This window comes from Salmo salar, chromosome 08 (genome assembly GCF_965601325.2).
Source record: "Salmo salar chromosome 08, fSalSal1, whole genome shotgun sequence".
Taxonomy (NCBI): domain Eukaryota; kingdom Metazoa; phylum Chordata; class Actinopteri; order Salmoniformes; family Salmonidae; genus Salmo; species Salmo salar.
In genome coordinates this window covers 19,717,143-19,734,560 of record NC_138298.1, presented here as the reverse complement: position 1 = coordinate 19,734,560, position 17,418 = coordinate 19,717,143, and the positions used below count along the sequence as shown (strand labels likewise).

The 17,418-nt window shown below is 42.2% G+C and overlaps 1 protein-coding gene across 2 annotated transcripts in view; it reads left to right on the top strand.

Moving 5' to 3' along the window:
- The first annotated feature begins 309 nt into the window (after positions 1-309).
- Positions 310-17,418, top strand: part of LOC106610173 (polypeptide N-acetylgalactosaminyltransferase-like 6) — a 235,935-nt gene continuing 218,826 nt past the window's right edge. The window contains exons 1-2 of one of the 2 annotated variants that reach the window (XM_045722724.2): positions 310-764; positions 1,101-1,379. In XM_045722724.2, coding sequence (XP_045578680.1) covers positions 1,245-1,379 — 135 coding nt within the window. In that variant the 5' untranslated portion in view covers positions 310-764; positions 1,101-1,244. Of the gene's footprint in view, positions 798-1,100; positions 1,380-17,418 lie in introns of both variants that reach the window. The other variant, XM_045722723.2, reaches the window with a different exon arrangement.

Here is a 17,418-nt window from a genome sequence, read left to right as displayed (position 1 = left end):
AGGTACTGTAGCTAGCTAGTACTCTAGAGTTGAGTATCAGCTGTCCATTTCAGCTGTCCCCAATGTAGAAAGTAGTTAAAAAAAAAATAAAGAAAACCCTTGAATGAGTAGGTGTTCTAAAACTTTTCACTGGTAGTGTCTACCTCAATATAAATGAACATGTTCATCATCCGCAATTGATTACTCCTATAGTGACAGGTGATGACATTTCTGCCTCGCTATCAATATTCAGTATCAGTGCAGTGCACATGATTAGATTCTGAATTTCATCAACACGTTCATTTGAATGCCAGACTGCAAAATTGTTAGGCTATCTATCCAAAGTGCATCAGGCAGCCGTCCAATGCATCACTGCGCTTTGTTCTCTCGTCCGCTGTTTCGTGCCAAAGTGCTGTTGGATTCACAGCTATGTGGTCGCGTTGGCGCTCCTTGTCCCTATCCCACACCTCGCTCTTGCCTTTGAAGGGATCGCCAAGCCGTAGGAATGTTCCCCACGTTAATGCGCAGTGCACGTGGTTCTTAACCGCAATACCTAAAACCCGGTATTGAGGAGCGACATTGCGAAAGAAGGAGGGGGAGAACATCATTTCTACCTAGATGTGGGAGAAATGCAGCTCGTGAGGGCTTTTCTGATTCATTTAGAGCGCGAGACGGACTCGAAATTCCCTCACGTGCGCATCGTGGGAGATAAAGCTGTTCAGCGCTTCTATTTTTGTCTTGATTTATAACAGAAATGCGGCCGAAAAGGACCTAAAACAATCACGGTAAATGAGGCAACATGCAAATACGCGCCGACAGTAAGTCATTGTGATGTGTTTAGTGCTGTCTGTTTAACCATTTGCGCTGTAAGTAGTAGGGTCACCTTTTATTTATTTGAAACTGAAAGGTGTCACTATCGCCTTCGTTTCTGGTTTGGATTTAGTGACACGTGTAGTTTAATGATTGTTAACTATGAGAGCATAGCCTACTGTTAGACTGGTAGTGGTTTTTAATGTGCAGCAAAATGTTTAAATTAGTGGAATGGTGGTTTCTCAGTCCTCTGCATTTGCGATTAGGCTAAATGTCAGTCTACATGCTGATACATTTTATTGTTTGTTTAGGTGAACGTTTGTCAACAGCTCCCGCAGAAGGTGGTTTGCCACCGACCAACAAATAACATTTCAACCCGAGTGGCACGAGCCAAGAAGGACGGACTCCGTAGTTTTTAGATATTGGGATTATATCTTCTTACTTGGGTGTCCACGATGAAGAGGAGACAGAAGCGAGTGTTGCAAATGGCCTTCGTATTCATGGTGGCTTTGATATTTCTGCCAAACGTCGGACTGTGGTCTTTATACCGGGAGAAACACCTGATGAAGTCGCACGAGGCCGGCGAACAGGTAGGTCTAAAGTCAAGTTACGTTGGCTTTGCCACTTTTTAAGCACCAAATTCGTCGCATTTCAAACTGGTGTAGCCTACAGTAACTAACTGGTGCTACAATGTTGATAATTTTTAAGTTCATGTAAAGTAATTGTGAGTTGGTGGGAAAAGTAATTTGGCAACAACCTGCGCAGTCATGGCTTGAGCAACAGTGTTAGGAAGGCTCATCAATCATCCTTATCGCATCATCAGTTAGGCCCACATATCATGAATCTTTTCATCAACTTTATACTAGGCAAATTTAAATCTGGACCTTGAAGCCCAGTTGCACTGCTGATTTTCATTCTTCCCCTCTGAAGGACTGAAGGACTGTGTGAGGCACCAGTTGTGTGCAGAAAATTAGGCCTATCGGGTAGAACATACAACCATATATAGTATTTGGTTAATATAGCCTAATGTTAGCCTAATTCTAACCATTAAATGCAAAACAAATGTTTTTAATGCTTTTATACATTTCCTTGGGTGAAAGATGTGTATGCATACATTATATATACTTTAACGGGTGCTGCAGGCAAGCAATCGAGTCACCTCTGTGTAAGAGTACATTTAGTTCCTGGTTTAAATTGTACCCAAGTTATTTTGCATCCGGGCCAATGTCCCTCAAATATGATAACATGTCAACCTTTGTTGTGATTGTGGCACCAGGATAAAGTGACTAAGGGGGCAGTTGAAATCAGCGAGGGGGCACAATTTTGGGGCGGAATTATATTTGAATGATATTAAATTCTGCTTATATCACGCTATACCACAATAAACATAAAGTTCAAATGCCGAGACTCTATGACCCTTGAGTGCTTTTGAAGTGGCGGGTTGGTGTGCACTCTATCAGCACAATGGACAATGCTCTACACACTAAAGTGATACCGTTTTGGTAATGAATATAGGCTACAAGATAGATAGGGTAATTCACCTATTACAAACAGCCTATGGGAATGCAGCTGTACACACAGCCGTCTTACTACAATAATGCAAACTAAATGCTGAAAGTAGTAACCTAGTTATTAATGCAGGCAAACAAAAATATTGAATAGTTGTTTGGCTTAGAATACAGACAATGTGAACGAATTAATGTGAACAGAACAAAACAGCGATACCAAGTATGCCTAGTAAACAAAATATCAAATCAATAAAGGCATGACAAAATATATATTTAGGCTAGTTACATTAACAGTAAACAAGCACAGTAAACAAAAAGCAAATAGAAACCCAAAACACAGCCTACTTCGGTGAGATGCCGCCATGCACCGCTGTCTTGCCAAACAAACAGGCCTGTTGGCCCGGTTGAAACATGGAAAATCATGGCGCTCATGAGTTCAGCAACACGTTGTGATATGGTACAATACACTTCTGTGGATCAAATTCGATCCACATAATCAATTAAGCAACGCCAGGCTACCATACATGCATTTCCAATACGTACAGTTTACAACCACGAAAACCAATAGGCTACCTAGAAAACCATAATAGAATGTATCTATTTCTATGATGAAACATACTGATATGTAGCTATACCCAGGGGCTTCATTTGGGTTCTTGCATTCGAATTATATTGAATTCTGCTTATATCACGCTATACCACAATAAACATAAAAATTCAAATGCCGAGAACATTGAGTGCTTTTGACTAAGAAGTGGCAGGTTGGTGCAAAATCTTAGCTACGCTCTATCACCACCATGGACAGCGCCCTACAAACTTAAAGGCCTATAGTCTGGCTAAGGAAGTCATTTTGCCATTCCATACCATAGGTTTTTGCTGAAAGTACGCCACTGGCTCTGCCACCAAGACTTTGATAAAAATCAACCAGCTAGATTGTTTCTTACCTTTTCAGAAGAGTTGCAGCCTCCTTGATGCTCTGTGGAACTTCCTGATTAATCGACCATTCCACTCTCCCCAAAATATTCTTGTGAAATCCCCAACAAATGCCAGTTGGATTAGTTGAGTGAACACGTTTGTCAAAGTGGAAAATTAGTTCTCGCATGTAGCTGTGGATGCCCCAAAAGTCAATACGTGTCAGTGCAGTAAGCATGGTCGACATAGCGGAGAGAGGACCAGAGAATCGTTGCAAGATATCAACTGCGGCCCATTTGTCCTCAATGGAGCCGGAGCAGGCGATTTCAGTCTGCAAAAACTGCCGTGCAACACTAAACTCAGCTTCCACCAAATCAGTTTTTCTTAGATCCAGTAGTGGTTTCACCTTTTTCACATCTACAAAGTCATGGCTCTCAAGGGTAAACAGGGTCTCCACCAGTTGGCTGTTGCGTTTGCTGAATTGTACTGGCATTTCACTGATGACAGCATCCAAGAACAGTCTTTTACACTCAGTCTCTTCTCCTTTGTCCTGCTGGCCTACTGTACTGTCCATCACATAATGCTAGAGATTTGTACTTACATAACGGTGTCATAATTGCTTGGAGCTTGTGGTGCGTCAGTGCCACTGGAACTGAACTGTCCACAAATGGCTTTGAACTCGCTGTCACACCCCGGCTTGTCACACCTCAGCACTCCAACGCACTGCGGACCACTTTGACTCCAGTGTAAAGATCTGTTGCTTTTGCCTGGATACATTAGTTTGGAGGATGGAGAAGACTGAGGATTCTGTGCACCATGGTGGCTGTAAACTTAAAGCCAGGGTCCAGCATTGCCCTTAGCAGCCCTGTAGACTCAAGTCTTACTTCTGTGTTTTACAAACGCATGCATTCGATGTCAGAAAGGAACTTCACGATGCTGTCACAACTTTTAACAGCCACTGACACAGTAGCCAGGTGTCCCCTTCTCCATTGGCTGTGTTTGGGTACTTTGGCTAAGCCAATTTCTGATATCCACCGTGGCAGTGGCGATTAGCTGGTTCCAGCTAAGGCTAATAACACTTACGCTTTTTTCAGCTAGCTAAGACGCTAACTAAACTCCGTAGTGGTGGGGCGTGAGGCTGAGTTGAGTGAAGCAGCTTCAACGGTAAACTTGACCCCGCCCTTATGAACCTAAATCAAATATTACAGGCGGAGGTGTATCACGTTATTCACTTAGCCTACCGTAGATGAGAAGTGTTTTTTCCTGCTTTTTATGGAAACCAAAGGAGTCATACCTAACCACTGATACAGCGCAGCAGAGATACAAATCTTGCACCAACCTGTCACTCAATAACTTTTTTTATATAGGGACATAAAACTAAAACTGAGGGGGCTAAGCCCCCTTTTGCCCCCTCGTGGAGCTGGGCCCAGATTGTGGTGGAAGTCACTGTGCTGTCTCCTAAGTGTGACTTATTATAACAAGGGTAGTTTGGTTCCTGAATGCTGATTGACTGAAACCGCTTTCCAGTAATGTGTACATTCAGAATATTATAGCATGAGGTTAGAGTACCATGGCACCAAATCCTCTTTAGCTTGTGTGGCTTGATGATCTCATTGAACGCCTACAGCTCTTTGCCAGCCCTGCATGTTATGTAGCCCTAGCTGCACTCTGTTTAGCCGTGAGGCTTGTTTCATATACGCCTATCATCTTGTAATCTATTTCTACTGCTGGGGGGTGCAGTGAAAAACTGTCTAAGTCGGTTTATGATTGCATCTCGTCATTGCCTCTTTCTCATTTGCCTGATCGCGATTTGCATTGCCGCATGGCGTAACATTGCCCTTCGGCACCGCATGGCCCCGTCTGTGTGAAGCCTTGTCAGTTCATCACCATTAGGCTAACCCAGCCTGTCGCCCTCTAGCTCCGGCCCGGGTTGACAGGGACAGAAACATCAGGCGGTGGTCATTATGTGGGACGACACCTACCGTCCTCTGCTCTCTCCACTGACCTCTACATGATACAGACTGAGTCACCCTGCTGAGATTGTCTCACATTCCATTTCGAGGTTGTCTGTCTCATAGAAAGAATGAATAGATTGAACAAAGCCCCTTGGACCAGTGCAACTTGATGACCAATGTCCTCTCTTGTCATTCTATTGTTTTATCCACTGAAAATAGGAGCCTCAGTAGGTATGTGTTAACTTTAGATTAGTGGTGTGTTGGTATTTTTGGCAGCCATTTTACTGAACAAGGTGATGTCCTTTGGTTTTCTTGTAAGTCTTATTGATTCCTTTTGGTTTAGTTTAATCCATAGTGCCATAGTCTCTAGATTGAGCTCCTATACTACAGGCATTTGATACAAACAAAACAAATCAAGAAAAGAAGGTCTAGAACCCTTTCGTTGGGATCAGTAGGTCCCAGAGCAGCAACACAGGCGAACTGATGAGTTCCTTCCTGATTCCGTCATTCAGAGCCACCGAGCAGCCAGCCAATCCTCTGAAAGACGGAAGGGAGCGGCAGCGTTATATGCTCTGAGGGAAAAGGCTCATCCTCCGTGGCAGGCAACAGAAAAATGGGAACAGTCCCTAAGATCAGAATCACCCCGTTTCCTCCCCTGTCTCAAAGTCTGCGTCCCAAATCGCACCCTATTCCCTATATAGTGCACTACTTTATAGCCCTGGTCAAATGTAGTGCACTACATAGGGAATAGGGTGGCACTTGGGAAGCTGTACCTGGACTCAAAATCAAAGCAGCGGAAGTTTCACACACCAGCCAACCATAAAAGGAAAAAGAAGCCCGGGCTTGTATCGGTTTGATTGGGCAATTTTGTCTGCAGTCAGGGTGAGATAATTGACATTGGGGATGGATGTTTCTGTTGGGCCCAATTACCAACGAAGCTCACCAGATTGTCATTTTAGTTATTAACCTAGTCACCATGGTGATGTTTAGCCTATTATTACCGACATTATGATGTATTTCTTGCTATAAACGCATATGGACATCATGATCCATCAGTCTTTTATGTGATGCATCACATCGGACACATTATTGCCTTTGACTAGTTCTGTAACATTGTTCATACATTTCAATATAAGCAACTTATTTGTGGTAAGGGACCTGATCTCAGCTCACAGGCAAATTTAGTGGCAAACAACAAACAACAGCTAGCATTTGTACTGATGGTGTGTTTTGTACCCTAGATACCAGGTGCACACGCACACACACACACAGACACACACACACACACAGACACACACACACACACACACACACACACACACACACACACACACACACACTCACCAGCTGTCACTTGTGATGGGATGTTTACATGGGATGATGAGTATGCTAGATTCGGATATATGATAGCATTCTGAGCAGTGACATGTGAGAGACAGAGTGTTATCAGTCTACACAGGGTGTGTGGATACTCGTTTAAGCATTGTCTACAGGAGTAATGCAGGCTAGGCCTAATAACATTTTGGAAGTGATGGAGGGCAACAGTAGCTGAGATTGTACATTTTATACTGTTAATTTGTATAATGTATAATGCACAATGTCTAGTTTGATGTACTGTTTTATTTATGATGTAGACTTTTGTATTGTTTTATTCCTGTTTGGACCCCAGGAAGAATAGCTGCTGCCTTGACAGCAGCTAATGGGGATTCTAATAAATACTAGATGGAAATAATGGTAATCAAACTTTTTCACAAGGATTTCTGGGGACTTTCTTCTAGGTTAGTGGTTCTCAACCTGGGGTACTAGTACTGCAGATACAGTTGAAGTCGGAAGTTTACATACACATTAGCCAAATACATTTAAACTCAGTTTTTCACAATTCCTGACATTTAATCCTAGTAAAAATTCCCTGTCTTAGGTCAGTTAGGATCACCACTTTATTTTAAGAATGTGAAATGTCAGAATAATAGTAGAGAGAATGATTTATTTCAGCTTTTATTTATTTTATCACATTCCCAGTGGGTCAGAAGTTGTAAGGGAGTGCGTAACTGGCGGCAGGGAAGTCAGGCGCAGGAGAGCAAGCCTGGGTAATCAACGGAGCAGTTTTATTCATAAAACCACCGGAAACCAGAACAATAAACAAATGGGTACAAAACCCGTTGCACACCAGAGAAAACGTACACATACACTTACAATAAACAATTCCGCACAAAGACATGGGGGGAACAGAGGGTTAAATACACAACATGTAATGAGGGAAATTGAGACCAGGTGTGTGAGAAGACAAGACAAAACAAATGGAAAATGAAAAGTGGATCGATGATGGCTAGAAGACCGGCGACGCCGACCGCCGAGCACTGCCCGAACAAGGAGAGGAACCGACTTCGGCGGAAGTCGTGACAGAAGTTTACATACACTCAATTAGTATTTGGTAGCATTGCCTTTAAATTGTTTAACTTGGGTCAAACGTTTCGGGTAGCCTTCCACAAGCTTCCCACAAGTTGGGTGAATTCGGGCCCATTCCTCCTGGTGTAACTGAGTCAGGTTTGTAGGCCTCCTTGCTCGCACACACTTTTTTAGTTCTGCCCACAAATGTTCTATAGGACTGAGGTCAGGGCTTTGTGATGGCCACTCCAATACCTTGACTTTGTTGTCCTTAAGCCATTTTGCCACGACTTTGGAAGTATTCTTTGGGTCATTGTCCATTTGGAAGACCCATTTGCGACCAAGCTTTAACTTCTTTATTGAACACACCGCATAAACATTCATAGTGCAGGGTGGAAAAAAGTATGTGAACCCTTGGATTTAATAATTGGTTGACCCTCCTTTGGCAGCAATAACCTCAACCAAACGTTTTCTGTAGTTGCGGATCAGACCTGCACAACGGTCAGGAGGAATTTTGGAACAGTCCTCTTTACAACACTGTTTCAGTTCAGCAATATTCTTGGGATGTCTGGTGTGAACTGCTCTCTAGAGGTCATGACACAGCATCTCAAATCGGGTTGAGGTCAGGACTCTGACTGGGCCACTCCAGAAGGCGTATTTTCTTCTATTGAAGTCATTCTGTTGTTGATTTACTTCTGTGTTTTGGGTCGTTGTCCTATTGCGTCACCCAACTTCTGTTGAGCTTCAATTGGAGGACAGCCTAACATTCTCCTGCAAAATGTCTTGATAAACTTGGGAATTCATTTTTCCGTCGATGATAGCAAGCTGTCCAGGCCCTAAGGTAGCAAAGCAGCCCCAAACCATGATGCTCCCTCCACCATAGTTTACATTTGGGATGAGGTTTTGATGTTGGTGTGCTGTCTAATTTTATGTCCACACATAGTGTTGTGTGTTCCTTCCAAACAACTCAACTGTAGTTTCATCTGTCCACAGAATATTTTGCCAGTAGCGCTGTGGAACATCCAGGTGCACTTTCAGGCAATGCTTCTTGTGAATAGCAAACTCAAATTTTGTGAGTGTTTTTATAGGGCAAGGCAGCTCTAACCAACATCTCCAATCTCGTCTCATTGATTGGACTCCAGGTTAGCTGACTCCTGACTCCCAATTAGCTTTTGGAGAAGTCATTAGCCTAGGGGTTCACATACTTTTTCCCACCTACACTGTGAATGTTTAAATTATGTATTCAGTATAGACAATAAAAATACAATCATTTGTGTGTGATTAGTTTAAGCGCACTATGGTTGTCTATTGTTGTCACTTGGATGAAGATCAGATCAAATTTGATGACCAATTTATGCAGAAATCCAGGTAATTCCAAAGGGTTCACATACATTTTCTTGCCACTGTAGGCCTAATGATCCACTGCAAATGAGGGGGTCGCCTACTTTGGTTGGGGTGTGATTGGGAGCATGGTGTTTGCAACACCAGGGTTGTGGGTTCGATTCCCACGGGGGGCCAGTACGAAAAGAAATGTATGAAATGTATGCATTCACGACTGTAAGTCGCTCTGGATAAGAGTGTCTGCTAAATGACTCAAATGTAAAAATGTAAATGTATAATAACCCAAGAATGTTGAGAACCGCCTTTAACCTCTAGATCCAACTGAGAGAATTTTGATTTCCTAGTGACTGACTGTTATTGTCAGTATCCATTTCGTGACAAAGTGACAGTTGGAAGAGCAAGGCAGTCATTCTAATTAGGCTACCCACCACGATGTCATAGGGAGGAGATGCATGACGGTAATGCAGATGCAGAGCTGAGTGACAATGTGGCCATGGATGAATGATCTACCAGATATATTAGAACAGAGATGGGGTTTATATAAAACAATGGAATCTATTTTCAGTGTGAGATGGGACAAAACAGGTTGAAAAGGCCATTCATGATTAGACTTGTAGTGGTTGTCACAAGGCATAAAAACCCTCTGTTGAAGGGACCCGATTTGGTGTGACATGCAAAGACTTCAATTGTGTGAGCAGTAATAGGTTGTTGGCTTGTTGGTAGGAATTCAATTGTGACCATGATATTTTGACAATGAATAACCAGTATTGTTATCATTCTTCTGAATATGAATTTGAATCGAACTCTCCCCGTATCAACAGTGAAAGAGGCTTCCCCATTACCATACAGAAGGAACACATAATACATTTAGTAATTAAACCGGTAGTAATTAAACCTGTCAGTGTTGCTTCAAAGTATTGACTCCTAGCTTTCTCAGTACAGTGTATTATTTTATAATGATTCGCTTCCTTAATGACTTCATTTTAGTTTCCTTCTGTTTTTATGACGCCTCGTTATCTTCTCCCCTCATCGTTAACAAAGTTTTTCTGTAATTACTGTGCTATTTTAGAGAACTGAGCTGATTGTGTTTCTGTGTTTATATAGTAGAACTATCATTATAGAAGTTGTTGTTGTTGGTGAGGTATTGTATCATCAATGCTGCTATCATCATTTTCACCAGTATCGCAATGAGCTTGATTACCGATCCTTTTCCAAAAATAGGTGTTTTGGTGTTGATGTTGAGTTGTTGCTCACATACTTATCATCTACATTCCACTCAGCTCCCCAATAAGCTTTCTGGCAGGACCAAGGATTTGCCACATTGTGTATTGATGATATGTATCATGAAGCTTTACATCATTTTCACCTCCATCCACTCCTTAGTCTTGGTCCGTTTAAACCTGATTTGTCAGATGTGCTTTGTGTGCCGCTGACAGGTAGTAGAATGTGGTGGGAGGCTGTTTTGTGTCTTCTGAGAATAAAGGGCATTTCATATGGAGTGACTGCCTGGCCCTGTCTGCTCAGTGATATAAAACAACTTTTTCACCACCACCGACTCTCAGGAGGTGAGATCTAGACGTAATCATTAAGGGTGCTTCCATAATGGTATTTGACTGGGCCCATAGGGTTCTGCTCAGAAGTAGTGCACTATGAAGGGAATAGGGTGCCATTTTGGACGCCCCTCAGTGTTGTGACGTGGACCATTAAGCTAAAAGCACTCCAGTAGCGCTTGTGTGTTTTTTTTCTCATGCTTCTGAGAGTAATGGAAATAGGCTCGATGTAATCACTGCCATTGTATTGTCAGACACTATACAGCAGTGCAATCTGTTTTAATGGTCATGAACTTATTTCAGTGTAAGAGGTAAATATAGCCACTTATTCAAGCCTATAAAGCTCACACCTATTTATTCTCCTGGTGGCACTAACCTAAATCAGTGAGAAAGTGTGGACATTGAATGTCTATCCATGTCAACGTGTGATCAGTCACAAATGCTCCCATACGTTAGACTAGGGCTGAATCTCAAATGGCACCCTATAGGCCCTGGTCAAGAGTAGTGCACTATATAGGGAATAGGGTGCCATTTGGGTTACAACCTAGGTATACATACCATGAGTGTAATCACATAGATGGGCCATGAATTGTCCCCGGCTTGTTCAACTGTCCCTCAGCACAGAGATGGCTGAGTTACGGCTGTTTAAACTGGCAGCACTGACTGACTCCTCCACTCTGGTGATTGTTATTCAAGGAGAGCAAAGCTTCTTATGTTTTATGGCCCTCTTTTCCTCCGCGGTGCCGGCGTCGAACCGTAGATTTACGGCGTTTAAAACCCACCGCGCAAGGTAATACTTGTCATCGGTGAAACATAACTAACAGTTAAATTAGACAGACAGTTTAACAATGTGGCCTGACAGAGGTTGTAAGAGATTATCGTGAGTCTGAAGGGTCATTATATTGCATCTATTAAAGGCAATCCAAAATCTACTTTTCAATTAAGCGGTTCCCAGGGGAGTAATTGATCATGGCTGTGACTGTCCACTCCACTTGATGGCTAGTACCTTTAAAAAAGGTACTAGCCGTCCAATTATTATCTTGTTGGATAGGCTTACTTACAGATGAGTAAAGTTTCAAGTTTTTTTAAGCAATCTTCCTTTTTGCTTTTACTTTTCAAACAAGAGTTTGTAGACCTAATCAGAATGTTCAAGTTGAAAATGTGATTTTAAAACATAACAACAAAAATACCTCTCAGAAATCAATATTTATGAGTATATCTTGATTCATGCTGAGATTGCCAGTCAGCCGTGTCTTCCAATCACATCAACCTTTGTTTTCGTCACTATGAAATTGAGTCAAAAGGATGTCACATATTGTGTGGCGGTAGTCAGTGAAAGGGAGACGTTGTGTCCTGCTGTGTGTTATTGAGTTGTAACCTTTTCGTTGTATCCTACGTTCGTTGTATCCTGTGTGGAAAGGACAAAAATAGGCGTGTCCTGCATTTGAAAGCAGACAGTTGGCCCAGTCGTGTTCTGAAAAGGCCTATTGTCCTTCTCGGTGCAACCAACAGACACACCTAAGAATCAACCCAGCAGGTCGGACACACTGACTGAGTGGCTGAATGAATCGCAGCACAGCTATGCTCACAATAAACCATTGATTTATTTTAGCCTTCAAGTAACATGAATTTAAACCACAACACTACGTGTTAGACTGCGCCCCAAGAGCCACTAGCATCTTCCACAGCTTCCAGGACAGTTACTGATGATTTGCCAGTGAATCATTGTAGCCTAATCACTTCAGTCACCAACGATGGGGATCTCTGTTAGTTATTAACTGCAGTCAATTATTTTCTTTGTGTGAAGGATGGGATGTGATATCTGATTGTTGTGGGGAACCGTTGACAAACTGAGTGATTTGTAATGTGAGGAATATAAATGTCAACAGTGTATTAGTACACCAGAGCTGATTTAAATGATGTTGAAACTGGATCACTGCGGTGGATAGGATATTTTACCTAGGTTTAAATATGAATGAGCTTGATGAGTATCTTTTAATATTGTGCCGCTTATTTGAGAGGTGGTCTCAGGTTATCGATTTAAATTCCTTTCTATTCCCTCTTTATCCTTTTAATGAACTCCCTTCATCATCCTCCCTCCTTTTTCCTCCTTTCTTCCTCCTACTAATTCACTGACTGCACTGATGAAAAACCCAAGCAGTCTCCCTAACAAGAAAGTCCTTGGCGCTTATTAGGATATTTGTGAGTCATTCCACTGTATTATCCTATCTCATTAAAAGCCCACGGTGCAGTTTTTGATTCTCTAATGGAGGAAAACTTTGAGGAATCATGTGTAGCCTGGTTAAACTAGACTGAATGTTGAACTCACCATTCACCTCAATGGAGAGTGCAGCGTTCAGTCTGGTTTAGCCAGGCTAAGAAATGGGTTCCCTGTGTTGTCAATATATCATCTGTAACGGGTGTCGTAAGGATTGGACCAAGGTGCAGAGGGAACGTGTATACTCATCTTCATTAACTCAAAAGAAGGAAAAACAAACAAATCACGTATACAAAACAACGACCGACACTAAACAGTCCTGCCAGCTATACAGACACAAAACAGAAAACAACTACCCACAAATCCCATTACAAAAACACCCCTATACATAGGACCTTCAATCAGAAGCAACGAGGAGCAGCTGCTTTCAATTGAAGGTCAACCCCATTAACTAAACATAGAAATAGAAAGACTAGAACTAACATAGAAATACACTTACATAGAACATAGACCAAAAAACCCCGGAACACATAAAACAAACACCCTTCTTACATAAGTACATAGCCCAACAAACCCCGAACCACATAAAACAAACACCCCCTGCCACGTCCTGACCAAACTACAATAACAAATAACCTCTTTACTGGTCAGGACGTGACATCATCTCTCTTCTCTCTTCCTGTGTCGTGAATTACTGGCCTCTCTGAAACACGAAGAGGATGTACTATCTTTTTATGAGGAGGGAGATGTGTCTGGGTGAGGGATGCATGTGCTGTGCTGCAGGAGTGCTGGGTCAGGCTGATGAGAAAAGAAAGGGCCGGTCGGTGCTGGTGAGGGACCATGCAGCCAGTGAGTGACTGATTACTCAGCCTGTATACAGGGACAACTGGGACAGATATTATTCTGTAAAGTTTGGAATCTTGAATCCTCTGTTGTCCCATGGAGGTGATTCATCATGATTGTTGGGGTAATACGCAGGGCCTGGCCAAATACATTTACGTGTGGGTGTGTGTGTGTGTGTGTGTGTGTGTGTGTGTGTGTGGTGTGTGTGAGAGAGAGAGAGATTTGAGGGATGTGGGTGTGTGTGGGGGGTTTGTTTCTCCTGCCAAGGCTTTTTGATTCCCTCCAAATTGTTTTGAGCAGAAAAATGCACTCTGTCACACTTCATGCTCTTTCCCAGGGTGATTTAACAGTCAGACACACACACACACACACACACGCTCTGCCTGCCGGCTCTCGCTCTACAGATGAGGGGATTTACTGAAACCCTCACAGCACCCCTCCTGGTCACGCTGAGAACTTGTTATGCTCATCCTTAATCACTTTTCTCCTCGTGACTTTGCTTACCACTGAGGTAGACTGAGGTGGACTGAGGTAGATTGTATCACTCTTGTTGTTTTCAGATTATATAACTACTGTTAGAGTCAGCAGCACAAACAAATACGGTTGGTTTTCCTTCTGGCAAAACGGATTCATTATTTATTACACGTAGTAACAACCACTGGTCAACCACTGGCATACTGGACAGCCCCGCAAGGAAGGGGGGCACAAAAAGTAATTCAGAAACCTATCTAATTTTCATATGTACTAGGAAGCTAAGTGTTTGTTTCTTGGGCTCCAGGAATGTGACTGAAAAAGTGCCTCAGGCCTTGAAAAAGGAAACATTTAACTGATTGAAAGTATTCGGACATATCGGTGAACAAATGGCGTGGTCAAGGCCGCGATGGTGCCAGTGCAATGAGTGGGGCTTCCTCAGGTGTTCAAAAGCTGATTGCCGTAGCAACATCAGGGAAACTGGGCAGAAGGGAGTGGTGCTTCAAATCCAGCAATTCTGCAACATCTTTAATTGAGCCTCTCATTCTCCTTAGTTGCCGGACTCAACAGGTTGTCTGGTTACTGGACAGCCAATGAATTGTCAGATACAAACAGATCATCATGTTTAGCAGACAACAGTTCTTGAGGGCTTGAACAAAACATGCTAGTGAACCAGCTTGGTGTGGTTGTAATATCAACAGTCCCTTATCCCTGGAGTATCTTGGCATGCATCATTGAAGACTACATTTAATTGTGTGCAGCGCAATGGACATATAATGCACAATGTCTCAGAAAACTGTTTGGGTTGGCATTACTCAGTATAGAAAACAGTCGGGCCTGCAACCTGGACCTACAGGCTGTGGTAAAAACATTTGCACAAAAAAAAGAGGACTTCAGGAGACCAGGGGAGTCTCTCAAGTTGGATTTAATTTAATTTACCTTGACTATTGCATCCCATTTGTGGAGGCTATTCGCCAGACAAAACCCACTGAGTTTAACAATAAATTGTGGCTAACTTTATCCTTAAGCCGACTACTTTTTTCCTCAGTGTTAGGCTATTTGATATTTACATTTTATAAAAGGTTTATAAACTGCATCTAAATAGCAGTTAAATACAGTATATAGCTATAAATAGTACACTGCATAATGAAACAATCCCTAGTAACCACATGTTTTGAGGGTGGACAGACTGTATTATTTTGAATTCATAGACTGGTTTTACGCACAACAACTTTCTATCAAAGCTGGGAGAGAGCGCGAGGACAGCTCATGTCATGCAGGTTCAGGTAGGATATACAGAACAATTTCATATTTTTTTTATGGATTGGTAGCTGATTAGTATGCTGTTGCATTAAAAATTTACTTTACAATCTGCAATGTTTGACTTTCCAACTTTAATTACTGAATAAGGAATTTCATTATTGCCATCAGCCAGCAGTCTAAAAATGGCAGCATTGCAACACCGTGTAGCTTTGTGAAATGTTAGGCTTAACATGACAAAATGACGACCAAATAGGCCTACCAATAAACATTTACCCATTAGCTAAAGCAAAACTATACATGCCCTGGCACCACAGAAAGCCTATCATCGATTCGATAGGCATGCAGCTGCATAGACATGTCGCAATTTCAGCACCATGGACAGCGACCGGTGGTCTATACTTTGTGAGTGGCTGTCTGGCTGACACATTACATTTATTTTTATTTTAGGATGGTGGGAGGGTCGAACTCGAACCTTGCGGAGGGTCCAGAGAAACTGTGTTACGCCAGTACGGCCAACCCCATGAATCTTGTGTCCTGTTGACATGTGGCTGTTCACAGTGACTCTGGGGTCATTAAAATACAAGCTCCTTTCTCCTCTCTATGCTCCTCTCTGGTTTAGAGTTATTTATGGCATCATGTCTGCTCATACAGCCGCTTCCTAATTACACTTTGCCATCAAGATTAATGTGGGGCCTCGGCTGGCTGCATCTGCCAACTTTACCTTTGTTTCACCCTGCTGATGAATTGGGAGTGAAGCTAAAGTTTTTTTTTACAAGATCCCCCTCCGGAAACCTGAAGTTAAGAGATCAGAGGAGTAGCAGGGGAAGGCAATCACTAGCAGTGCTTGATTTGGGCCGATGCTCGCCAGTATGGAGTACCGTCAACTCATATTTTCTACTGCTTGAGTACCGGCACCTCTTATAGATTAAATCATTACCTCTTTGTTTCATACTCTGAACGCTGCTGTGCTGACCCTGTTATCCAAAGGCGTTTGTTGAATGATATTTAGAGACTTGATAGAAAATAAAATAACTTGAGACTTGACTTGCACTTGGAGCTTCAGAACTAACTAATAATGTATGAAATGTATGCAGTCACTACTGTAAGTCGCTCTGGATAAGAGCGTATGCCAAATGACTAAAATGTAAAAAAAAAGAACTCAGGACTCGACTTTGATTTGAAATTATCTTGATTTGAAATTAACGTTTTGTGGCACAGAATCATATTATCCATATAAAATACAGTTTAGCAATCTGCTATGGAATCATCTTTGCCAGAACAATACTATTAGGCTTCCTGGTGATTTCATTGCTCATTTTCATATTTTAGATAGGCATAGTTTGAATGGATAATAATTCTATACCTCAGTGGTGGTACTGGCTATATGTCTAAAAATAGCTGTAACATCGCGCTACCATCAATACTTATGGGATAAAGATGTAACATATTCTGGCGAATGAATGATGTGTTCATAATTGTGAGGAAGAGAAAGTCTCCAGCCAGATCATGATTTTCATTTGGTTCTGCAACCCCCGCTGCATACAGGTAGGCCATATGATCCTGCTTGCTCTGCACTCCAGAGAAGTGACAATATAACATGTAATCCCTAGTTGATATTGACTGCTAAGATGAATGACTTTCAGCTCAAAATGCAGGTGTAAAATGCAGTTTATTTCTGTATCTTACATTTTGAAAATGCAACACTGTTTATGGCTGAAATGACAGGGTACATTTGCGCAGCGATTGTGTTCTTCGTGTGCACACGTGCATGCGCAGAGGTTGCAACCTTTGACCCACACCTTTTTCGGGGTCACGGGTCAAACAATTTGAGAACCTCTGAGCCTAGCGAACAGATTGCTGATTTGCTGTACAGCTATAGGATTGGCTGCAGTACAAATATCAAATTGTAGGGAGAGAATTGCCATAAATAAATATGCAGCTCCAAAACAAATGCATTTACTTGCAAGCTCACCAGCAATGGGGCATCAGGCAACAATAGGATAGGCCTGCTGGTCTTTTAGTATGTCAAAATTGTCTTGAAATGTATCAATTATTACATAATGTAAATGTGTTGTAGACAAAATAATGAAAATGCTATCTGGTAGCCTCAATAAATAGACAGTGATTTGTAGATGTACAAGTCACTGCATTTACTTGAGACTTGACTTTTGACTTGACTCAGC